Here is a 26,616-nt window from a genome sequence, read left to right as displayed (position 1 = left end):
TGCTGAACCTCGGCTGAACGCGATCGGCATAGGCTCAATGTATGTGCGGATGGAGAGGGCTGAAGTTCGCGCAGCCAACAACGCAACACCACTTGCCACCCTCCATCACTGGCCCGTTCACAGGGACCACAAATTCTCGTGATAGGTACTCCTCATCCGAAGCACTAGCTCGCGATCGTCGACTCCTCCGCGCTCTCATCGCTGTCTTCTGCATGATCCCGCCATGCTCTTAGTGAGACCACCCTGACGTCATGGGCAATGTTGCCTGTAACTGAGGAGCAGATAAGGTAGGGTGTTCGAGGCAATTTATTAATTTCATGTGTAAAAAATCTCTGCGACTCTCAGACCTGAATTTTTTAGGGCATGTCGGAATTGTACAGATGAATGTACCCAGCGAATGTTATCGCCGGAGTTGCCCTTTAACCGAAAAAGTGCAAGAATAAGGTTGAAAATTTATATGCAGTAAACAAAGATTATGCTCAATAGCTTGGCAAGGGTAGTATAGACGATCGGCAGTCAGTTTCTAGAGTCGGTGCAGGAGTGCTTTTATCTACGACAATTACTCACAGCGGTCAGTGATCATGAGAACGAAATTTACAGAAGAATTAGATGGGTTGGAAGGCACAATGCAGGCATTATCAAATCCTTACTATCGTTGAAAACAAAAGTGTGCAGTCATTGCAGTCTACCGGTGTTAACACAAGTTGCAGAAACTGGGAGGTTAACAAATAAGCTCAAGAACAAGTCGAGGACCACGCATAGGCCGGTGGAACGAAAAATGTGAGGCGTAACTTAAGAGACAGGAAGCTAGCGGTCTGCATCAGAGGGCGAACATCGATAGCCGATATTTTAATTGACATTAAGATAAAAAAATGTAGCTCAACAGGCCATATAAAGCGTAGGGCAGGTAACCGGTGGGCCATTAGAGTTACAGAAGTGGTGCCAAGGGATGGCAATTGCAATCGAGAAGGGGAAAATTTATTTAGGGTGATCAAATTCGGAGATTTATCGGTGCAAATTGGAATCCGTTGGTGCTGGGCGGGGGTAATGGGAGATCGCAGGGAGAGGCTTTCGACCTGCCAAGTGACATAAAAATAGGCTGATGATGATTAATGCGACATGTTCAAAATTTGTAGAGAACGGTTTTATTAGTAGTGTAGGCTCTTGTGTAGCAGACGGCTACGTAGAGATTACAGGCTGCAGTTCTTACACTTATAGTAAGGACATAATGGTTGTAATGCGAAGACACAGGATTGAGAGCAAACTAAAACCAAGTGGTACATACCTAGGTGCGCATACCAACGTGCACGCATACTCAGTGGCACATGGCCAGTAACCCCATGGCCACATACCCTGTGACCCCAGTGCATATACTCAATGCACACACGCACTAGTCCCTACGACAAGTATCCAGTCTCCCTTGTGACAGGCAATGTTAGGCTTCACTATCACTGGGCCCACAAAAACGGCGAGACAGGCTGCGCTATTAGGGGGATTGGCCCTTGTAAGCGGCGAGACAGCCCGTCCACCCCGCTCGCCTGTCCGCATTGAAGGGGCTGCACCTGGAGAATCATGATTCGCCTTAAAAGACCCAAATAATAAATCGGTCATTTTACGTGCTACTACAAACAATTTCTCGACATCCTACGGAAATTTGATCATGAGGCCTGTTACATTGGGCGCGTTCATTAAGAGCTAGCGATTCACATAGTTGCATGTTGAAAAAAATATTCATGATGAGAGTTAACGCTTATCAAATTACATTACGCACCATTCGCGTAATGACCTCTTATTTTTTCTTCAATTCTTGTCGGCATTTAATTCGGGCACCTTGAGCTAAAATTGCATTTACAATCACATTTGCCACAACATCGTGGGAAATTCTGAACATTTGTGTTTACAACATAAGGAAATGAAGAAAAGAGATGTAAATTATTTGTGAATAAATGTAGAAAAACTATTTTTGCTTTGATAACTATTTAATTTAAACAATAACGCTCTCCATAGACTACGAATAAAAGTTCTGTCAATTCAGGCACCCGGACATTTTCACTTTGAGTAATTAACTTGTTTATTAATGACTGCCTATCAACATTCAGGGTCTCCCGAATCCCACTGTCACCGCAAATAGAAAAAAGTGAATATGAGTGTGATGTGATTAGGAATTTGCAGGCACTAGGCGGGTTTCATTAATTCATTACAGATAATTTGAGATAACCGGGCAAATGCTGCGGGGCGCGAAACGCTTGAATTCGCGTATGATAAAAATGGTCATGGTTATGACAATGAGCATGATGGTGGTGGTGGAAGTGAAGCCCAATATTTAAGCAAGCTTGCGGTGAGTGCATAGGCGCAGATGTGATAGAGACCATGCTAATCACAATGAACACCTAAAGAGGCGTCTTTCGCTCTGCCAGCGCATACAATTTAAGCTGCAGCAGATGTTGGATTTCTGTTCAGCAGGTAACGCTGGGGAAGCTAGTGCAACTTTTTGTCTGCGCATCCTTTCATTCATGAGCAGACACAGGGTCCTAACGTGTGAAAATGTGATTTACATGTGTTATGTTTTTCATTCTGTCACCACAGTATACTACAGAGGCAAGATATTAAGTCACTGTTCTTTTCATTGATAATTAGGAAGCAGGTCGCCACGATGCATGCGCAGGAGTAAGTCTATGAGAACAGCACTAGTGTAATTATCACCCCAACCCTGCTAGTATGAAGGAGAGCAAAGTTACTGTGGATGATTTCGTGGTTTCGCGGCTCTTTAAGTGTTTATGCAAGCCCCATTAGGCGCTCAGTGGGAAATCTCTAATTATCCGAATTGTATGCGCGATGTCTTTTGGCGTTAAATGACGCTAGGCATCGAGCTAACACAATTTAAAGTAAATTTAAGGTTGTAATGTATAACGACGGTAACCTAACCGCCATTTGCAGTAAATGTCGTAACATGTTTTGTTTCAGAACCAAGATCACCCTGAGACAGCGCTAGTTTCTGTGGATCGCGATGTGCTACGACAGTGGCCGCAACTCGCAAGCACAGTGATTCCACGACATGATGTACGAGTATTTGTTCTAAAGACTTTTAGAAAGCCAAACAGACCAATGGCCCATCTTCGAAGTCAGAAAGAAGATGAGCTACACATGTGTAACCTGTGCCCAGAAAGCTTTCCTTCAATGCCCAGCATTCTAGAGCACATGTCCGGAAAAGCAACGAAAACGTGGTTTCACTGCCCGCTTTGCGTATGTTCGTTTTCAAGGGCAGTTTGGCTTCAACGCGATAACGCGCACATACATGAAGCTAATGTATCTTCTTCGGACTCAGATGAAAATCATCAGCACCAGAAAGCCTCAAGTGAAGGGACATGCACGAAATATGCCACGGCTGAAGCCCCCAATTTTCAATCTGTTTTACTCGAGCATGTAATCGCCGACCATCCAGAGGAAAGGCGCCCACCAGGACGCCAAGATTGTGACGAGGCTGTTCTGTTGTCAGAGCAATTTGCTCACTGCGCTGATAGCCCATTCACCGAAAGAAACGACGCTTGCTATTACAGCGGTAAAAGCAGCGGAAGTTGCCCACTGCTGAACTGTCGCGAAATAGCATTGCATAGAAAGTGCCTCAGCGATACCATTCCCTACTACAGCAGTGAAAGTGATGAAGATTTGATTGCCCGTTTGCTTGACGACATTCAGGAGGAGAGTCGTGAGACAGACATTTCTTTTAATACTGGGCTCAGTGAAGGTGCACACGGAGGAAAAAATACCAGCAACCACAAGTGCACTGGGGGTGGCGGAATAGCACTAGAAGCGTATGACCAACAGCAGGGTACTAGAAGTATGATCACCAGCAGGGTACTTTCGGCTGTGTGGCAGCGACCCAGCTCTATTCCAGCTTTCAGAAATCACCCGACGACCCCATTATCCATCGTCCCACTGGAATACGCGGCAGCGACGCACAGTTCGAGAGCGACGGACGCCTCTATGCTTCAAGCAGTGCATCCAGCCGTTGCGAACGTGTAAGCGGGATGCACGTAAAACAGGAGCGTGCAGTATCGCGCAACGCACGTCCGCCAATTCAGCCAGTGTCATCCCAGAAGAGGAAACAGCCCCAAGAGTGGTTTTTGTGCCCTCACTGCGGCAAGGAGTTCAACCAGAAGTCCACATTCGGCAGTCACGTCGCGACGCACAGCGCCGTCAAGCCTCTTCCCTGCACGTTCTTCTCGCACCACCTTCCGCACCAGAACTCGCTGAATGGACACTGCCGGATTCATGCCATCGAAAGCCTGGTGGAGCCGAAAAGTCATTGTTCGAACACGCACGACGCAGTCGAAACGTTGAATCCGAATACATTTATGCTGAATAGCCAACGTGATCACTTCCGCGAGTGCACTGATGCCGAGACCGCTGCTACCTGTCTTGTGTCCGCGGAGGGCGCAGCAGTTGCAAAACATTCCCAATGTATTTTGTCCCAAGGTGAAGGGCTGACATTTTCAGCCACAGCCTGTCCAATCGCTGCTGCAAAGGGTGGAAAAGCTGTGAAGGAGCAAGACACATTTTTCGGCCACCTTCAGAGAGAATCGAAGAACGAAAGAGACACAGATACGCCACCACAGGTATCGTAAAAATACGAACATTTGGTATTGCTCATTCAAACGCGCCCTAGAAAGGGTAGAAAGCGAAACAAATGCGTGTGAAATAGGATCAACCACTCCGAATTCGTAGACGACCAGCAATTATGAGGGACTGGAAAAGTAGTCCAAGGTGCAGTGGCTGCTAGCATCGCCGCATATTTTTTCTTTAAAGAAATAGCTATGAAGGGCACCATAGCTGATTTTCATTACTCTATGTAGCAGATAACATCATTGCCTTAGATTACATTATGATGTTTAACGTCCGAATACACAGTGGGTAATTCAGAAGTAATTTCGCACATCTGGGTTTTTAATATGTATGCCTCAATTTAGTGAACGAGCATTTTAGCATTTCGCCACCAGTGAAATACGGTCGTTGTGGCCGGGAACTGCATCCCCGACCTCATGCTCATCAGTGAGACGCCATATCTAATACGCCACCACCAGGGGTCCCTATTGCGTTTACCGTAGTCGTATTAGCATAAGGAATCGGTAGAAACGAATACCAAAGCCGCTTCCAGGATTCCATCCAACGATCGCGCCTTTTTTATGCTGTCTTTACGGTCAGTTTAATTGAGGCGCTGACGCGATTCTCATGACCTTGCAGTAAATGCTTTTATCGGAACTACCATCGTCGTCATTACGTCTCGACATACGGCGAGCTAACGTTGTTCTCGTGGCACGTAAACGCTTACTTATTGTAGGTCATCTGTTATACTTTTTGTAATAAAGTCCGTCATCTGCCGTCATTTGACTGTCTGCGTAGACTGTCACTGAGCGACTACACATTACATCCGTCATTGTTTACATACCTTTATATACAAGGGAGACGCTAGTAATCATTTTCAACATATTGCATTGCGTATGACGCCTAAGGTAGAACGGAAAACAAGAGACACATTTCAGTTATATCCCAGCACGCTTTGTCGAAGCAAACGCTTGTAGGCTGGGGTACTTCATAGCTGTTAGAATAAAGACATTGGTCACTCCAGAGGCACGGTTCGCGACATGGTGGAGCCATCATCTTCTCCGTCGACCCAATCGTTATTACATAGAATATGTTGATTTCTGCGAAGGGCACGGGTCAAATAAACTGTCGAAAGAAACAGCGTCAAAAACCAATACTAAAATTATGGGGTTTTACGTGCCAAAACCACTTTCTGATTATGAGGCACGCCGTAGTGGAGGACTCCGGAAATTTCGACCACCTGGGGTCCTTTAACACGCACCTAAATCTAAGTACACGGGTGTTTTCGCATGTCGCCCCCATCGAAATACGGCCACCGTGGCCGGGATTCGATCCCGCGACCTTGTGCTCAGCAGCCTAACACCATAGCCACTGAACAACCACGGCGGGTCAAAAACCAATACTCGGTGTCGCAGGTCAAGGAAAAAGTGGAAGCTGTCCCGGAGGAGCGCCCTCATCGTCGCTTCAAGTGCCACCTGTGTCCACGTGACTTCGCCCAGAGGGGCAGCCTGCGCGACCACCTGAAGAGCCACTGCGGTGGCAAGTTGTACGAGTGCCACCTGTGCCCGCAGACTTTCCTGTACTTGTCCAACATGCGCCGCCACGTGAGGCACCATTCGGGTGAGAAAGAGTTCCAGTGTGGACACTGCGGACGCCAGTATAAGAGAAGGGATAGCCTCCGCTACCACATGACACGCATGCACAGCTCACGGCTGCCCGCGGACACTTGTACATCAAAGAGTGTGCCCTAGAAGAGGTGCACCCTAGCCTACAGTATCGTGGGCCCAGTTTGCGCACCAGAATGCAGCTAGAGGCCAGCTGTAAGCTCGAAGCGATCTCGAGAGCGAGCGCAATGCGGCACTAGACACACATTCTCTGCCATCGAGTACGCTAGACTGCACTGAGGACCATTTCATCGAGCTCCGTTCTGGCTGGTTACGTCGTCATACCATGTGCCACTAAGCCTTCTGTGCTTGCTCTGCGCGAAGCAATTGCAATTTATTTTGTCAACAAGCATAGTATTCAGTTATTCTGATGAGGCTGGATGCCGCGCCCATGCACGGAACAGTCGATTCAATACCGCCACTGTAGAGGCGGTGGTGGTTGCTTTCGTTATTTTATGGTTTATGCGCCAGATGGCTGGATTAGAGGCAAACACAATGCCAGGGATTGCGTGTCGCTACGTAGCAATTTTAGATTTTCAAGGACCGGAAAATTCATTTCTCGATTTTACGGACTTCCTGACTCAACGAAATATTTCGAGCGTTTCATCACTTTGTTAAATCCAGTTTCCACTGTATATACAATGTAGCTGATGGCGCAGCCAGCGTGACCGGCGGCGTTCGGCGCGCTTTTGCCGCTGAGTAGAACATGCAAACAGTGAGTCGGAACGGAATGAAAACAAAAACAAAACACAAAAAACGATATTTTTGACCGCAATGATAACGTAACTGAAACATTGTTTATTATTTTGTTTCGGAGTGACCCCTAAATATTTTTTATCGGTTTTCGGTTCATCGGGAAAGTCGGCAATGCGAAAGAAACGACTTCAGGCAACGTCAGCATTAACGCGCATCTCAGACGGGAGTAGTGCCGGCGATAGCCGGTCGAGCGCTCCACTAATCTAAGTCTGTTGGTCGGTGCTCTAGCAGATCGCTATTGTAGCAAAACTCGGGGCTATAGACAAGAACGGCACCGAGAGCGGTGCTGCAGCGCCGGTGTTGAGAGCGCCGCATGCGGAGCAAAATTCTATTAGCGGGTGGTACCCCTCTCCCATCTCTCGTTCGCGCCGCCTTGATTTCCTCCTGCACTGCGCGTGTTTGGGCACGTTTCGTGCCACGCGCGGTGTGTGCCTACGTGTATGCGCGTGGACATTTCCTTCGAAAGGCGGTGTACAGTCTGTTTCACATTTAGGGGAAAACTCGAAGCGCATTGCATCGCGATGAGGCGAGCGCTTGAGTCAGGCGGCGGCAGCAGCTCGCGCAGGTGCTCGAGGGGCGGGATCGTGAACGGCGTCGTCTGCTACGGCGGCGCGCGCTGGCCGCATTGTCGGGAAACGTTCTACTGTCAGGTGCAGGGCGCCGATCACACCGTTACTGCGTGAAATGAGCCGGAATTCTTTGCTAAGCGTTGCGCGACGCCCACTGATACGCCTCGAATGTAAGTTCACCGCTGCAGGGCAGTCATAGACGACGTACTGATTCCATACATTCTTGACGGCCCGTTTCTGGAAGGCGACTATATATTCTAACGTGATAGGACGCCGATCCACACTGCTCGTGCTGTGCAAGAACTGCTAGAAGAGCGCGCAGTCACTCTCTTGGAGCGGCCGCCTCAATCCCCGGGCGCCAACATCATTTAAAATGTCTGGGGCTCGTTGAAAGTATCGCTGGCGCAACATCCCCTCTATCAGTCGCCCGAGGATAGGCTTCGATCCACCATCGTCAGCGACTGAGACGAGCTGCGAATGAACACATCCCTGATCAAGTCATTCTACACTTCACTGCCTTCCAGGATGAGCGCTGTCATCGCTGCCACTGGGGACATGACGAGATACTAACTGAAGTTCCGAGCGTGACGTGTCCAATTCCCCACCGGCGGGCAGGGTCTGTCTGCTGTAGCGAATGATTGTCGAGAAAAATCACTTCCAGCTCATTGTCTGAACCTAAAACTTTCATTTAATCGTATCCGTTTGTTTCATCGTGTTCGACTCCCATTGTTGAGTGCCGTTTTCCTTTCGAGCCAAACAAAGACTGAGCACGTTGCGCGCACATCTTGGTGCATTTTGTCGCTGCTCATTACGGTAGCACACACAGTGAAGAAATATACGTGCACACGCTCAGTACTCCGGCCTTTCGAAAGAACAAATGAACCATGCTGTCAAAAGAAGTTTGTGGAACTCCATTATCGCCAATGAAGGATCAGAGTTTGGCGACGCACAACGTTTAGTAAAGAATATCAGCTCAGTTCTCGCAGTACCGATGAAATCGGTGCACTGCCCCTGACAGTACCACGCTTCCCGAAAATGCGGCCAGCGCGCGCCGCCGTAGCAGACGACGCAGATCACGACATCGCCCCTCAAGCGTGTGCGCCTGCTCGAGCTGCTGCCGCTGCACGACTCCATTGCGCACCGCATCGCGACGCAATAGGTTCTGAGTTTTCCCCTTAGTGTGAAACAAACTGCACACGCTATATTTGTCTTTAAGAATTAAGGTCGGTACGCTTGACGATTATTTTTATGGCTGCAATGCGGCGAAAGGGCAGCGTCTGCTTAACCATGTAAGTGACGCTGAGCAGGTAATTGGAAACGACATCGTATGCGCCGCCGGAAAAATCGTCAGCACATACGATGCGTCACATACATACGGCACCTACGAGCTAAAGTCATTTTTGCAGTTTCTCACATTATGTTTGCTACAAATCCGTGTTGTATCTGATGGCGACAACGGACTTCTATCGACACTGTGCGGAAATAAACAAGATATATCGCTGCATAGCACAAGTACGACATGCGCACACAACTTTAACTAGTACGTCTCCTACAATATGGAATAGAGGCAGCAATGTAGACAGCTTGGCCATTTTTTAACAGTACTCAAGAGACGGAAGTCGACAGTATTATTAGTCATTCCTGCTCCAGCAATGCCCGCGCGACCAAGACGCGGGTGTGTATCGTCCAGTAACCCGATCGATCGGTGCACGCAGTGGTGAAGCAGGAATGAACTCCGGTCATGTTCAATGCATCATGCACATATTCAATTTCTCGGCACGCGTGAACTTCGGCCACTGCTAGCGCATACAACAGACGTGGTTTCAATTCTTGGGCAGCGCACGCACAAACAAAACACGAGAAAGAAGACAGGACAAGCGCTCGTTGAACTTAAAGTTTTTATATGAATAAAAGGATTATGTACCGAGTAATTATTAAATTCATGTGGGTTACATATAGAAACCGTCATACACTCAGGAGTGATCAATGAACGAGCTCGCTTCGTTTGCCAGTTGTTTACTTCGCTCGGCGCACCGCAGTAATCCATGTCTGTCGTCTGCTTCTTTCGTACCATTTTCTTGTGAATCGGCAGAATTTTACTGGTGGCATCAACCATATCATGTTTACATTGCTGTCGTGATAGTTAACAACACAATAATTTCCGGTCATCCGAAGAGGCGCCGTTGCAAACAAGAGACGTTTCGCGCGCAGCGCGAACTGAACGCGGGCGCGACCGCGAAGGCAAGCGGCGACGGAAGCCTACACCCGTTGGAGATGAAATCGCTCCGCCAGGGGAGAAACGAGCGCTGGCGTCTAGGATGAAACTTGGCGTGCGGTCGTCTATTATCGTTGTGTTTTCTATGGGTACAGCACATTGTTACCGAGGTTTCGTCGTTCGTTTATGTTCGTTTAAGTCGGTTTTCTCGGAACAGCGGTCTCGCATTTCGGCGAGTATACTCGATGACGTGCTGCTTCTGAGATCATGATTTCTGCCTTGAGTCAAGGCAATAAGAATGATATCAGAACTCATAATTCATTTATTGAGAAATTTTAATGCTATGCATTACAGCTAAGATGTATATGGCTAGCCGATTCGTCCGTCCATCTGTGGTCTATATGGCGAAAACTCCGGCGCAACACGATGCGCGTGCGCGAAAAATTAAAAGGAGAGAGGCGCGCAATTGCCTGCGCCAGTATTGACGTCGTTGCTCCCCGTCGCCATCCAGCGCGCGCACAGCAGTTCCAGTCCGGCTCCGAAATGGGTAAGCCACGCGTAATAGGTACTGTACTCCTCAAGAGCAGGCAGCGGCAGCTTTCGATCACCAACACAGCGAACAGAACCGTGAACGAACTCGTCTACGCCATGCCTATGCTGCAGCCAGGGCACAAGAACAGGCTCGTGCAGCCGAGCGTAAACAGCAACAGCGTACCGAGGATCCGGCAGCATACCAAGCCGTCATTTCAAGAACCATTGGGATTAACCTAGTGATAAACATCGGGACCGCATGTATAAGCTTCGCTGGTTAACTGGTAACTGGTATGGAGTGCTTGGGCGGCGATTGTTTGTTGTTACTTTGCTTCGAAAATTTTTGTATGCAAACAAAAACCGTTGTGAACCGTTACTGATCATTTTTCTATCGTTCCGTAGCAGAACCTGAACGGGATTTTTTTAAGTGGAACGAAACTAAAATCAGAACGAAAAAAATTTTTCCTGCACCCTGCATGCAATGAACACGTCTTATTTCACGTCGAAGCCGCATAGCACGCAAGCTTGGACGGCCTGCAGCAAGCTGGCCTACAGTTCATGTCCACTGAAGAGAGAGCGCTGACTCTGCACTTTCGCCAGAAGAAAGAAATCACCGCACCTTCCAGTCCGTCAATACGGTCGAACAGCGAAGCTGCGACGGTTTCAGAGTGTTACACCATGCAAGTCAAAGTTCGCGAGCAGTGTATATTGTAATTCTGTCGTTTAACCATTCTTTCACCTCATTTTCGCATTTGCGTGCTTCGCGTAGTGAGTATGCCTTAGGAGTGCTTTTTTTTTGCGGTTCTCCCAGTGTTTTCCCTTTCTTTTTTTGAGCGCGTGAGGCAGGGTTAACGACGACGGGCTCGTTCACGAGCCAGCTTTCGCTAACGCGCGCGTTAGGCAGATTCTTCCTCAGGAGTACGCACTATTCGTTGTCTTCCCATAGTTCTAGCTTGGATGGAACCCTCGGAACCGCTAACAACCCCCGGAAGGCGAATGGTAGTTTCGGTTTCAAGGAACATGCGCGCTCCAAGCGGTTACCGGATATCCTAACTTATTTTTCTTTCTCTTTTTGTGAATTTTAAATCGGGCGAAGCGCGGGAAGTACTTGTCTTCGTGTGTCCGTCGGGCTTACTTCCGCTCACCCTTGCCACACGCTCAGCGATATCTAAATTCGGATCACACTTGGTCATCTGCTTCGGTTGTCCCAAGTATGAAATGGGAAAGATAAGACAGAGAGGCTCGATCAGGCGTTAAACGAACGGAAGACGCAGGAAACCGGGTCAATCAAGCATTCGACGAGGATAGCTAAATCGGGCATCACATGTGCTGCGCGGCTGTGTGCTGTTCTGACAACGGGAATTCCAGTTCTGCGAAGTTTTTCAGGTGTCCTAATGACAGCTGGTAAGCGCAACTATTTCAGTGTTTTCTGAGCAGGTATTCACATTGCATGAGTAAACCAGTTCTGTGCAAGCCTCAGTGGACTGACATAGGAACAGTGAGTATTGTCGCTCGAACCATTAGTCATGACGACAACCCATTTGTATGCTGTCGGCGAAATACTTGTACTGAAGGGCTTGAGTGCGTGCTTGTTGAGCTACACATTTTGTGTACTCTTTACTTTGTCGACTCATACGGCCAAGGCTAAAGTAAAGAAAAAGAAAGCCGTGATATTTTATTAAATTTCAAGAGTAATGACGGCAAAAGGATGCACGCTCGTAATTTCTTGTTGTGTGTTGATGCACCATTACGTAGATGTCGTACTGAAGAAGGTCGAAGCTCTCTATTTTATCTTAATATTGGAGCACAGATGGTACCGCACGCTCCGTTACCTTGCTTTAGGCACAGCTCGGGTGTTTGCAAGTTTTTGAGCGCCTGTATTATAGATGAGGCGCAATGTTATTTGTTTTGCCCCAGAAATGTATTTAATAATACCAGTAATACAAATATAGAGTTTTTCATGCTAGTTAAGTGTGAACTGGTAATCCCCCTTGCGATGAAGCATGTTAAGTTTTTTTTTATTGAATTGTTGGTTCCTTGCGTTGCTGTTGTGTCAAAACAGTGTCCTAATACGCGCCGTGGATTTATGCGTATATCAATGTGACGCAAAGTATGACGACAGGCAGATTGTATGCCCTTGTAAGCGCTATAGGAATATGTCCCCTCATTCCGCATGTACTTCTAATAATGAGATAAATTATAGACTACTTCCTATTCATGCAGATGCATGTAGCCATTTTACAATTCTGTGGGTCCTTACTTCTCATACTGTCAATTAAATACGTGTATTGTAAGCCACAAAATGTGTTGCCGTCATATTTTACGTGATAGTCAAGTACCGTGTAGCCAGCACGGCATGGTTAATTTTCGCATTGGTTTGAATCTTCTGGAATCTATGTTCACAAATTATGTACAACTTTCAGGTGTGAATCAAAATTGATTCTGGAGATTGACACTTTCGTACTGCTGAAAGGTCAGTCCTTTCTTCAGTGTGGTATGTGTGAACAAAAACAAAAGCGTTCAACTTTTAGTTGTGTGAAGTTTTGGCTGACACAGAAATGAGCAACTTTAGTTCATCCACTTCACAACACGCGAACAAAATTAACGATTGATGATGCGAGGAAGTTACTTTCATTATACTAGCCCCCACTTTATCTCTGGACTAGTTGTAATGCTGCCCTGAACATTACCACAAGTTAGGAATTTCAAAGCGACTATTTTCACGAAATGATGAAATGTAATATATTACCTGCGAATAGTGGTATTTAACGACGGTTTGCTATAAAATATGTTTCATTATAATCGCTTGGCACTGGTGTGTACGAGCGCTGTCCCAGTGCTTAAAAGAAATGAATAGAAGCTTCCAAGGTAAGCGCGGTAGAAAAAGAAAGCGCTTAGTAAACACGACACTCTTCAGCGGGTCCTGCTCTGCGATATGGCCATCGCAGCCAGCGGATCTGCAAGAGAACACGAACACAGGCTGCTTAAGGCCGATTCACACGACGTACCAAGTCCGCGGACCGATCGGTCATGTGACGCGACGTCACGGCCCGCCGCGGTCTGGTTCGGCGCAGAGCACATCCACACGGCGGACCGCCATAGCAGACGGCAGAGCAGACCAACCAGCTACTCTCAACACATTCCGGTTCGAGTCCCGCAAAGCCGGGAACTGCTCAACGAGGGATACAAAATAAAAAAAGCCTCCTCGTCACTCGAAGTGGAAACGGTGTTTAAAAATATATCTGCTGCACGCACGTGCAGGTGGAACGGCGGACACGAAACGACTGGCTTTTGCTCGTCCAAAAACTAGATTGGATTTGGCTTAAAACACTCTGTTGCCGGACAACATTCGTTGACTACACCAAAATCGCTGCGGTTTGCGTTTGGTCCGCCGCCAAAACTGAAGCGGGAAAAGCCTCGGCGATTCGTTGGGCCGCGAGTGCCGCGGTCTTGCGCGGGCCAATGGCGGTACGAACGAACAGGTGACGTCCTATCACGTGATGCACGGACTGAGGTAGAAAAGAGCGATTTGGTCCGTCGTGTGGATCGGCCTTTACACGCGAAGCGGAAAACGAGGGCTTCGAGGGCGTGACCGGTCCCCCTACCCTCTGACCTCATAGTGACGTCATGGAGGACTTTTTTTCTTTGTGAATTATTTCGAGCTGGATATGCAGCAACCGCCAGTGGGGGAAGCGGTGCTACCGTCGCGTATCGGCATGGGACGAAGTGTTCCAAGGGAGGCAAAGAGTGTTGCCGCTGCCTGGTAATAATCCGAAGCTGCGTTTATTGGGCGCAAGGTCCACCACTGAAGATGGGGGCGCTGCAATCGTTTGGACAATTGGTTAGATTGGTTTGACGATTGACGTGGCTGCCTGAACTTCTTGCTGGCGCAAGAAGTACTGGAGGCCACACGGTAATAGTATCGCGCTTTATCGCTGAGCATTGTTGGTTGGCCGCAAACAGCCAGCATAATTTGTTTCTTTATTTATTTATTTATTTATTGATTTATTTACATATACTGCCATCTTGCGTAGTAAGATATTGCAGGAGTGAGTGCATACATATGTCAATCAGTTGAAGAATACATTTGAGTGGCAAAAAGAAAACAAACAATAGAAAAAAACAATATCAGGAATAGCTAGTTGAATAATGAACATGATTAGGTAATAGGTTGGCAAATACATCACTTGGTAACTCGGGCAAGGACCCCTCAAGGCCATTCCAAATCACAATTGTATGCGTAAAAAAGGAAAACCTAAAACAATCAATCGTTGCATTCAAAGGAACAATGTTAAGATGATGACTTCTTCTGGTGGGCCGAGAAGAAGGGTTAGTGAAAACAATAGGTGCATTGACATAAGTTTTCCCATGAGCAATTTTATGTAGCAGAACAACACGGTCACAAGTACGTCTATGGGTCAGTGGCTTTAGTAGTAGCTTGCTCGCATGTGAGGTTGGTGAGAAATGGCGGTCATAACGATTATATATAAACTTTATGGCCTTTTTCTGAATAGACTCAAGCATGTCTATGTCTTTGGAATGATGTGGCGACCACACTACCGACACGTATTCAAGTATAGGCCTTATTAGTGTTCTATCTGTATGCCGTTAATTTACATTCTTTAGTTGCATCTCGTAAGGTTCTTTTAAGAAAACCCAGTTTTCTCAACGCCTTGTTGGTTACACAGTTAATGTGAGCATGCCATTTTAGATCAGGGGAGAAAGTAACACCAAGGTATTTAAACGTGTGGACGCTTGCAAGCTTGTGCGCTTCATTAAAATATGTAAATTGTAATGGTTGTTTTTTATTCGAAAAAGTCATTGATACGGTTTTCTTAAAATTAAGTGACATTTGCCATGTTCTGCTCCATTCGCAAAAACGGGTGAAGACTTCATTCAGCTCTAACTGATCATGATTACTACTTATAAAAGAATAAAGGACGCAGTCATCAGGATATAGTCTTATTTTGACAGAAGTGCCCGCGGTTACTTCAACGACATCATTTACATAGACTACAAACAGCAAAGGACCCAAGACAGACCCCTTTGGTACACCGGATGTAACATTGACACGAGATGAGTGAACATTGTTAAATGCAACAAACTGGGTTCTTGTACTTAGGTAGTCCTGTATCCAACCTAGTAATTTATAATCATGAATTATTGCCTTGAGTTTAATGAGAAGCTTTTTATGGCACACTGTGTCGAAAGCTTTACTGTAATCAATAAAAATGGCATCAAGGTGTCCTCTAAGGTTAATTGTGGATGCATTATCATGGGAGAATTCTAGAAGTTGTGTTACCGAGGAGAATGCGGAACGGAAGCCATGTTGAGCATGCGAAAGAAGATGATGTTCAGATAAGTACTCAATGATATATTTATGAATAATGTGTTCCAATAGTTTACAAGATGTTGATAATAAAGAAATAGGTCTGTAGTTAGATATTTCCTGCTTATTACCGTCTTTGTGAATTGGAACAACTTTAGCACATTTCCAGAGTATTGGAACAGTGGATGATTCTACAGATTTCGAAAAAATTAGGGATAAGTACCGAGAGCTCCATTCAGAATATCGCCGTAAAAACATATCAGGTATATTATCTGGCCCAGTACTTTTCATAGTATCGGTCTTGAGTATAAGATTCTGTACACCAGCTGAAGTGATTGCCATACTAGGAAAAGGTGATGACGAAAGAGTAGTGCGAAACGTGGGGGTGCGTCCATCATCACAGGTGAACACTGATTTAAAGTAATTATTGAAAGCTACAGTAATGCTAAGATTATCTGAGCATGGTTGATTAGCAATTATGAATGAAGGAGAGCTCTCACTTGGTGGACTGATGGTTTGCCAGAACTTTGATGGCTTGTTTTTAATGAAATATGACAAGGTGCTATTAAAATAGAAACTTTTCGCATTTGACATAGCAGATTTTAAGTTGTTTTTAAGTGTGGTCAATACTGAAGCTTTCATTGGATTGTTTGCATAGGGTTGTTTGCGCAGACGCCTGATGCGACGAATTAGGTGTATAATTTCACGTGTGTACCAAGGGTGTTTGGGATTGCGCTTTATACACTTGGTTGGAATGTAATCAGTTATACATTGATTGACAATTGAGTAAAAACGCTTCATTAACACGTTAACAGAGGAATGGTTTACGCAACTCGAAAATTCATCAAAAGAGCATGCGAGCAACTCAGTTACGGAGTTGTCACCAGCACGTTCAAAGTTCAATACCGTCTGATGTGAGGGGGCGCTTAGGCATAGTTGCTAAATTCAAATAAACAATGACCCCCTTATGGTCCGAGAGGCCTTCAACGATAGTACTATCGTAACCATTTTGTCTAAGTTGCTCATTTATGAAAACAAGATCTAAAATTGAGCTTTCTCGGGTTGCGGAATTCACAATTTGCGTCAGATCGAAAGAAATAGACATGTTAATCAAGTAATCACAAATGGCTTTGTGACAGGCACCAGCAGATAGCGTTGGCCAATCTATGCCAGGGGTGTTGAAATCACCAGCAAGTAACATTTTACAACAGTTAAGTTTATGTTTGGTTATATAATCGGTAAGATCGGAAAAGACACTGAGATCTGTGTCAGGGGGTCGATAAACAGCTCCTACAGCCAAAGTGAATCCACAAAGCCTTATTTTGCACCATACTGATTCGCAGTTAGGAACGTCAGGCAATGCTGTAAACTCAATGTCTTGGTTTACGAAGAGTGCCGCACCGCCACCGCGCCGGTCACTTCTATCTTTCCTGAGGACGCTGTAACCTTGTGGTAAAATTTCAGTATCTAAGATGTGTTCACCAAGCCACGTTTCAGTCACGCAAATCACAGAAGGATGATAAAATGCCACGAGGTGGTGAAAGTCTTGAATTTTGTTAAGAAGACTGCGGGCATTAACGTTTACCAGGGAGAAATTAGCATCGGAATGCAGTCAAGTTTCATGTACTGCAGAGGTTTGCTTTTTGGTTTTAATCATTGAATCACCTGATTCATTCAGCACATAGCGTACATTGTCTATCAGCAAGGAATCATATTGCAGACAAACGGTAGATGCATTTTTCCTTTGATTTACAGAAAGCCTCCAAAGAGCTTTGCGTATCTTTCGAACCCGTTCAGAGAAGTTCTCATTTATATATATATATCTGTACCTTTAAGCTTTCGGGCATTCTTTATTATTGCAATCTTTGACCTGCAGTCCAAAAATTTGAAAATAGCAGGGCGTGGTTTATCACTTCTACGCACCCCAAGCCTGGGCCAACGTTCAATGTCTGCACACTGAGCACCAAGTTTATCAGATATCAAGTTTGTGAATGCATCAAGTAGTTGCCCGGAGGGCTCAGAATGGGGTTCAGGTAATCCATAGACAACAAGGTTATTTCTGCGGGACCTGTTTTCAAGATCGTCAGACCGACTTTCCAGCTTCAATACCACGTTTTTAAGATGAGCGACAGATTTTTCAAGTTCCTGAACTTGCGGAATCACTTCCGCGACTGGCAGTACTGACGTCTCAAGCCTGTTTAGCCTTTCTTCAATGGAAAAAAACTTGGCTGTCCAAGAAGATATTTCGGAACAAATTTTTTCCTGCCCTGCGAGCAATTGCAATAGCGTTTCCTGTAACTTATCGGGACCAGGATTGGTCTCGACGTCACCAGATAACATCAACAACATTCTACGGACAGAAAAAATCATCAGTGGGCCAGGCAGCAGCACTACACATCGATCATCGCTTCTATAACAAGGAAAATTGTACTTCGGGCATACCTGAAAGACAGTGCAGACAAGCTTGAACCATGTGCTCATCGTGCCGCTGCAAGACCCACTGAAAAGCATAGCGTCCGTCCTCGGCTTTATAGCGCAGTGTAAACGACCAGGTGACGCTGTGGTAGTGCTCCATGCGCAGAAGGGCTCGCCAAAGGTCAAGCCACGCAGGTCCGGTGCTTCAATCCAACGATGATGCGATGTTTGTATCACATCCTCCGATATGGCGGTCCTGAGTAACGTTTCGAAGGATGGGCCAAAGGGATCATGCGCAGAGGTAGCACATTCCTGAAGACATCTGCATTTGGTGCAGGCGGCAATCTGAAAGACAGTGCAGACAAGCTTGCACCATGTGCTCATCGTGCCGCTGCAAGACCCACTGAAGAGCATAGCGCAAGGTAAATGTACCTGGTAGCGAAGCTTCCATAGGAGCCCATACGTTCAAAACATGGCGGTCCATCGCCGGTTCATGGGGCTTAGCGCCATCTGTATGTGGTGGGAATACTTCCGGCGGAAGAAAAAATAACGTGACGCCATGTCCGTTAAAAGCAGAAGTGACGTCATTTTGTTTTCAAAGGCGCGAAATTTGTTTTTTTGTTCTTCCTTTGGAGCTATATATTCAAATGCCCCGCCATTCGGCTTGATGGGCGTTTCGAACTTTCAGCGTGGAAAGCGATGCAGGAGAAGGCCAGCCGTACGGTTGTCGAAATCGCATCCCTGCACAGAACATATGGAACATACATTCTTTGGAGGCCGACGAAAGCTTAAGGTGTAGACTGCTGATCCTTTGGTCGGATGCCAAGCCCGTCGGCCAGCGAAGTCTCACGAAAACAGCTACACAATTATCTGGCGGTCGTAACTCACTACTTTTGACTGAATAGATTAAGAAGCAGTGAAGCTACCCGCGTCACCAAATTCAGACAAACTTCGACAAGCAAGAAAGCACAAATTGTGAGGGGGGCGTATTTCAACAGGTGATACGAATGCGCCTTTCTGTCGATTTCAAGACGTGCATTGCACTGCGAGTGATAGTGGCGTCAACGCCCCCTGTAGTGATGGGCGCCGAAAAGAAATGCATTTATTAATAATATAAAAACTAAACGTATTTTCTTAACTCATCACGAATATATAAAATTGACTAGGAATTTTATTTTCGTTGAATGAATCTAAGTGTGTCTCGTTTGAATTAAAAAACGCGTTTTTCTTTCCCAATGTTTGTTCACTCCAAACATAGTCGCGCTTCAATCGCTCCTCCCATAACCCCCCATGCTGATGTCGGTGACAATCTGTACTGAACCGCTTTTCGCCCGAAGCTTCGCGACCTATTTGGATCGACCTTGCATAGCGTCCGTCCTCGGCTTTATAGCGCAGTGTAAACGACCAGGTGACGCTGTGGTAGTGCTCCATGCGCAGAAGGGCTCGCCAAAGGTCAAGCCACGCAGGTCCGGTGCTTCAATCCAACGATGATGCGATGTTTGTATCACATCCTCCGACATGGCGGTCCTGAGTGACGTTTCGAAGAATGGGCCAAAGGGTGGAGCAGGGTGGAATCAATTGTCGAGAAATTCAATGCCCATCTGGCTCAGTCACCGAAAAAGCACAGTGTGACAACCGTGTTGGAGTCGAGTATAAGACAGCATTCTCACAGGGGGATAGGGACCACTCCAAGCCTTTCCACCAGCTCAGTGCTTTTCCTTTCCCGCTAGGCCACGTGGCCCCTTTTTAGCGAAGTCCCACAATGGCAGCACAGAGTCCATGCAGGGTCCGCATCAACAGCTTCACCACGGAGAAAGAAATTAAAGAAGAGTGGACACTTCCATAGAACCCAGCGGCCGAATTGACTGTAGCGCGCCCGCCGGATGCGATTACCACATTACAGATTCTGTTTCTGGCGCGTGCGTTTTTAACTCCAGCTGGTACACGCCGCGCGGACTCCGCTGATTGGCGCGCCATTTATTTTTTTCCTTCTACTGCTGAACCACGCACGGCCTTCGCGCGGAATCATTTTATTATTCACGAAATGTGATTGCGAACCATATTTACAAGCGTCCACCGAATCTGTGCCACGGGCAATTTCATAATGTAAACGCAATACGTCATCTGAAATGATTAAACGTTTCTTTTGCTCTATAGAAACGCTCATTCTGGGCTTATTATGCATTCATTCAATGTTCTGGAACCAGGTCAGCAGCAGTCGTTGCCGCACGAAGCTCCACCGAACGCCGCCAGGTGAGAAAAGTAAAGTACACCATGTATAATTTTGGTATAGTGACCTAACAGGAATATTGCGTTGAGGAAGGGTGGCACAACAGAGAAATTCACTTTTACATACATTTCGTAGCAAGCAGACTACTCCCAAACAATGCCATAAAATATGAAGAAAACATTGAATGTCAATGATCCCTCCCTTCTTGGCATAAATTCTTGCAATTTAAGAGTGCAAATACACGGGTGACTGCACGTTTGCAACACAATTTGACCTTAGTCTACGTGATTGTACGCTACATACATAAACGTGGCCACGACACAGGCTCTCAGTCAGACCATGTTCCACACTCGGAGAATGTCTTCTAGTCGCCCTCAAAACAAATTCGAGGATGCAAAGCCTGTTTTCAGTCGCTCAGTAGACAGAATTGTCAAATTGTTTGTTTTTGAGCTCCTGGACGTTATCTTTTACGTGTCCTGCAGGCGCAAGTGACACAGTCCCGTGTTATCACTCTTGGCAATGGCTCGTCGCGTTTTCGACAAGCGTGAGTACAAAAGACGGTACAGATTGTTGCAAGGCCATCAAAAGCGTAGCAAGCTCATGTCACCACGGCCGGCTTGCTTCTTACTAACTCATTCACAACCGCAGGCGTGGCGAGCATGCCTCAAACGTATCCCCACAAGTTATGAAATTACTTTGAATAACTTTTGGGGTAAGAGAATGCGTCACGAACTTGTCCCAGTAAGGTTCGTTCAGTACACGCGAAACTGCGGCACGCAGCCGAGCTGTTTTTCCCTAACTGGGGCGCAATACCAGGTGCGCACACGTTCCTCAGAAGTGTCCCAAAAAGTAGCGAAAAACAATGATGTTGGGGGTCAGGGCAAGCGTCCCGAACTTGTCCCAGTAAGGTTCAGTACAAGTGAAACTGCGGCAGACAGCCGAGCTGCTTTTCCCTAAGTGGGGCACAATTATGCCAGGTGTGGCACACGTTCCTCAGAAGTGTCCCAAAAAGTAGCGAAAAACAATGTTGAGGATCAGGGCAAGCGCCACGAACTTGTCCCAGTAAGGTTCAGTACACGCGAAACTGCGGCACACAGCCGATCTGCTTTTCGCTAACTGCGGCACAATACTAGGTGCGGCACACGTTCTTCCGAAATGTCCCAAAAAGTAGCGAAAAACATTGTTGAGGATCAGGGCAAGCGCCACGAACTTGTCCCAGTAAGGTTCAGTACACGCGAAACTGCGACACACAGCCGATCTGCTTTTCGCTAACTGCGGCACAATACTAGGTGTGGCACACGTTCTTCCGAAGTGTCCCAAAAAGTAGCGAAAAACATTGTTGAGGATCAGGGCAAGCGCCACGAACTTGTCCCAGTAAGGTTCAGTACACGCGAAACTGCGGCACACAGCCGATCTGCTTTTCGCTAACTGCGGCACAATACTAGGTGCGGCACACGTTCCTCCGAAGTGTCCCAAAAAGTAGCGAAAAACAATAATGTTGAGGGTCAGGGCAAGCGCCACGAACTTGTCCCAGTAAGGTTCGCGAAACGGCGGCAGAAAGCCGAGCTGCTTTTCCCGAAGTGGGGCACAATGCCAGGTGTGGCACACATTTCTCAGAAGTGTCCCAAAATGTTGCGAAAACAATAATGTTGAGGGTCAGGGCAAGCGCCACGAACTTGTCCCAGTAAGGTTCGCGAAACGGCGGCAGAAAGCCGAGCTGCTTTTCCCGAAGTGGGGCACAATGCCAGGTGTGGCACACATTTCTCAGAAGTGTCCCAAAATGTTGCGAAAACAATAATGTTGAGGGTCAGGGCAAGCGCCACGAACTTGTCCCAGTAAGGTTCGCGAAACGGCGGCAGAAAGCCGAGCTGCTTTTCCCGAAGTGGGGCACAATGCCAGGTGTGGCACACATTTCTCAGAAGTGTCCCAAAATGTTGCGAAAACAATAATGTTGAGGGTCAGGGCAAGCGCCACGAACTTGTCCCAGTAAGGTTCAGTACACGCGACACGGCGGCACACAGCCGAGCTGTTTTTAGCTAACTGCGGAACAATGCCAGGTGCGGCACACGTTATTTAGAAGTGTCCCAAAAGGTAGCGAAAAAAATAATGATGAGCGTGAGGGCAAGCGTCACGAACTTGTCCCAGCAAGATTAAGTACACGCGAAACTGTGGCACACAGCCGAGCTGCTTTTCGCTGACTGCGGCACGATGCCAGGTGCGGCACACGTTCATCAGAAGTGTCCCAAAAAGTAGCGAAAATCTCTAATGTTGAGGGTCAGGGCAAGCGTCACGAACTTTTCCCAGTAAGATTCAGTACACGCGAAACTGAGGTGCATAGCCGAGCTGCTTTTAGCTAACTGCGCCTCAATGCCAGGTGCGGCGCACGTTCCTCAGAAGTGTCCCAAAAAGTTGCGAAAACAACAATGATGATGGTCAGTGCAAGCGTCACGAACTTGTCGCACTAAGGTTCAGTGCACGCGAAACTGCGGCACACAGCCGAGCTGCTTTTCGCTAACTGCATCACAAAGCCGGGATCGACAAGCGGGCCCAAAAACTACCGAAATAAGTTACATTAATGTAGGGGCTCATAGAAAGTGTCGCAAACATCTCCCAGTACGGGTCATCAATTCAAATTAACGGCGACAGAACCACCGAGCTGTTTTTTTCTTCTAATGGCATCACTAGTCTCGGTTTGGCGACCCACCATTTTGCTCAGTGGCTGTGGTGCTGGGCTTCCGAGCACGAGGTCGCGGGACTGAATCCCGGCCACGGCGGCCACATTTCCATGGGGGCGAAAACACCCATGTATTTTAGGTGTAGATTTAGGTGCACGTTAAAGCAACCCAGGTGGTCAAAATGTCCGGAACCCTCCAGTGAGGCGTGCCTCATAATGAAAAATTTTGGCACGTAAAACCCCATAATTTAATTTTAAGTCTCGGTTTTGTGCCCTTAATTTGCTTGAAATCCATGGCAAACTGTCAGACAAAATTTCTCACCTTGCCGTTCCAGAATAGTGCACAGGTGCTGTGTCGAAATGCAGAAAGAATGCAAGAAATGGCGGGAGCCCATCAAACGGGCTACATTCAAAAGAGACGGGTCGCCGAACAGACGAACTTGACATGCGCAGCCGGCCTCGCTCGCTTCTGTGGCACGTCTGGCGGAAGACGCATCATATGGCGCGCCTGGCATGCGGCTAGCTTGTTGCTAGGTGACGAAAGAAAAATAGGTCACGAAGTATAAGTTTATTTATACGCAAAACGTTTTAGTTTCAGTGGAAAAGAATAAAAAAATAAATCGTTGTCTAACTACATTTCACATTCTTTTTTTCCGATGTTCGTGTCAATTAACGGATGGCGTTACTGGTAGGCGTGACGCGTTTCCTGTTGCCAGTATTCACCGAGTGTCCCCTCTTCTTGAATTTCTTTCTGTATGGTAAAACACTCGCTTGCAGCGTACTTGCGCTGCGAAAAAGGCTGACCGACGCGTTGCTGCGACCTCGCAAGTTTGACGCGCCGAGCTATACAGTAGGCACATTTTCAGCGATTCCGGTGTCGCCGGCGTCACATTGTGGCATATCCGACTTCGCGCCTGGGGCGTGGCAAGCTGAAAACGCCAGACTATTTAAAAAAATTGAATCCTGGGGTTGTATTTCCAAAAACCGACACTACGAGGCAAGTCATATATTGGGAATAAAACCTGCGGTTCTTTAACGTGCATCCACTGCACAGTACACGGGGGCTTTCGCATATCATGGACGAGATTTCCTTATTGCTTTGCTTTGCTTGAATGCCGCCGTCACGGACGGGACTTCATTATGTGCCCTTGGGCTTAGCAGCGCAACGCCAACGCTACTACGCCACTTCGGCCAGTGGGGCTTCAGCCACCCCTCCCCCCCCCCCCACGATAATTTTGCGGCCGGCGCCCTGTTCCCTTTCATGCCTGGCACATCGCTTATGAACAAAGGCGCATATCCTTAGAACGCCAACCCCAGAAAAGTGCGGATAGTACACGCCTTCAGGCAGACCAAGGGCTGGTTCCAGGTTATAGCTGTATTACTTTGCACCACGCAAAAAATAAACTTAACGGAATAATGTAATCCTAGCTCCCCCCCCCCTCCACCGAAAAAAAAAATCCCAGCTACGCGCCTGACCTCGGCTAGGCCGCCAGAATATAATTTACCCCTGAAATATTAGTTAACGCAACATACAACAACGTCAAGAGACATCTACCGACGCTAAAAGGAAGAAACTCAAGTGTTCTGAGGCTGCGTGCGTTAGACGCGCTAATGAAAGTTCCGACGCGCGTTGAACATGCGCCAGTCATACGAAGAGGAGGGCCGAAGCGCCAGATCTAAGGTAGTGATATACCTGGTTTCGAAGCCAACGCGAAGCATTGGTAGCATACGTTCAAAACAAACTAGGTCTTTCGCTGCTCCTGGGGCTTAGCTTCGTCTGTGTGACGAAGGAACGCTTGCGGCCGAAGATAAAATTGTAACGCGATACCCGTTAAAAACAGAACTGAGGTCAATAGTTTTCAAACGCTCGAAATTTGTTTTGGTGGCCTTCCATTACCGCTGTATATTCAAGTGCCTCGCCATTAGACTTGGTGTTTCGCGATTTAAGCGCGCAAAGTGATGCCGCAGAAGGTCAGCGGTACACACCAAGAAAAAAAAAGAGTATCGGATACTCCTTGCGAAGAGTCTGGATTCGCCACGTATACGACACACTTGATGGAGACACCCGAACTACGTTTTGGCAAAGAGTCCCATGACCATATGTGCTGTATAAAAGGTGTTTAAATCCTAATCCATGAGAAAGGGGACGCCAAAGACTTGAAAAATTATAGACCAATCAGCTTACTGTCAGTTACCTACAAACTATTTACTAAGGTAATCGCAAATAGAATCAGGAACACCTTAGACTTCTGTCAACCAAAGGACCAGGCAGGATTCCGTAAAGGCTACTCAACAAAAGACCATATTCAGACTATCAATCAGGTGGTAGAGAAATGTGCGGAATATAGCCAACCCCTATATATAGCTTTCATTGATTACGAGAAATCCTTTGATTCTATCAAAACCTCAGCAGTCATGGAGGCATTACGAAATCAGGGTGTAGACGAGCCGTGTGTAAGAATACTGAAATATATCTATAGCGGCTCCACAGCCACCGTAGTCGTCCATAAAGAAAGCAACAAAATCCCGATAAAGAAAGGCATCAGGCAAGGAGATACGATCTCTCCGATGCTATTCACAGCGTGTTAACAGGAGGTATTCAGAGACCTGGATTGGGAAGAATTGGGGATGAAAGTTAATGGAGATTACCTTAGTAACTTGCGATTCGCTGATGATATTGCCTTGCTTAGTAAGTCAGGGGACCAATTGCAATGCATGCTCACTGACCAGGAGAGGCAAAACAGAAGGGTGGGTCTAAAAATTAATCTTCTGAAAACTAAAGTAATGTGTAACAGTCTCGGAAGAGAAAAGCAGTTTACGATAGGTAGCGAGGCACTGGAAGTGGTAAGGAAATACATCTACTTAGGGCAGGCAGTGACCGCGGATGCGGATCATGAGACTGAAATAATCAGCAGAATAAGACTGGGCTGGGATGCGTTTGGCAGGCATTCTCAGATCATGAACAGCAGGTTGCCATTATCCCTCAAGAAAAAAGTGTATAATAGCTGTGTCTTACCAGTACTCACCTACGGGGCAGAAACCTTGAGGCTTACGAAAAGGGTTCTGCTTAAATTGCGGACGACGCAACGAGCTATGGAAAGAAGAATGATGGGTGTAACGTTAAGCGATAAGAAAAGAGCAGATTGGGTGAGGGAAAAAACGCGAGGTGATGACATCTTAGTTGAAATAAAAAAATAATAAATGGGCATGTGCAGGACATGTAATGAGGAGGGAAGATAACCGATGGTCAATAAGGGTTAAGAACTGGATTCCAAGGGAAGGGAAGCGTAGCAGGGGGCGGAAGAAATTTAGGTGGGCGGATGAGATTAAGAAGTTTGCAGGGACGACATGGCCACAATTATTACATGACCGGGGTTGTTGGAGGAGTATGGGAGAGGCCTTTGCCCTGCAGTGAGCGTAACCAGGCTGATGATGATGATGATGAAATAACTCTTTACACAATAGTCATGTCGACTACATTGCAGCAGTCACCCGGACGCTCTCATAAAGGTCGCAAGAACTCTTGACTAATGGGTCACGTAACTACTGCTAAGGAAGTCGGATGACTTGTTGAGAGTGTCAAGCGACTTCTGCATAAAAGTCAGGAGACTCTTGAGAAAAGAATAATGTA

At 46.9% G+C, this 26,616-nt stretch overlaps 1 protein-coding gene and 1 long non-coding RNA gene across 2 annotated transcripts in view; one reads left to right on the top strand and one right to left on the bottom strand.

Moving 5' to 3' along the window:
* Positions 1-6,864, top strand: part of LOC135909819 (zinc finger protein 287-like) — a 56,066-nt gene extending 49,202 nt beyond the window's left edge. The window contains exons 3-4 of the mRNA XM_065441871.1: positions 2,965-4,616; positions 6,018-6,864. Coding sequence (XP_065297943.1) covers positions 4,029-4,616; positions 6,018-6,353 — 924 coding nt within the window. The 5' untranslated portion in view covers positions 2,965-4,028 and the 3' untranslated portion in view covers positions 6,354-6,864. The remainder of the gene's footprint in view (positions 1-2,964; positions 4,617-6,017) is intronic.
* The window catches only part of LOC135909820 (uncharacterized), a 29,101-nt gene extending 5,650 nt beyond the window's left edge, over positions 1-23,451 (bottom strand). Inside the window, exon 1 of the long non-coding RNA XR_010566815.1 lies at positions 23,308-23,451. This is a non-coding gene — a long non-coding RNA (uncharacterized lncRNA). The remainder of the gene's footprint in view (positions 1-23,307) is intronic.
* Positions 23,452-26,616: the final 3,165 nt, after the last annotated feature.

The sequence above is a fragment of the Dermacentor albipictus genome, unplaced genomic scaffold (assembly GCF_038994185.2).
Source record: "Dermacentor albipictus isolate Rhodes 1998 colony unplaced genomic scaffold, USDA_Dalb.pri_finalv2 scaffold_30, whole genome shotgun sequence".
Taxonomy (NCBI): domain Eukaryota; kingdom Metazoa; phylum Arthropoda; class Arachnida; order Ixodida; family Ixodidae; genus Dermacentor; species Dermacentor albipictus.
This window is presented reverse-complemented; position numbering and strand designations above follow the sequence as displayed.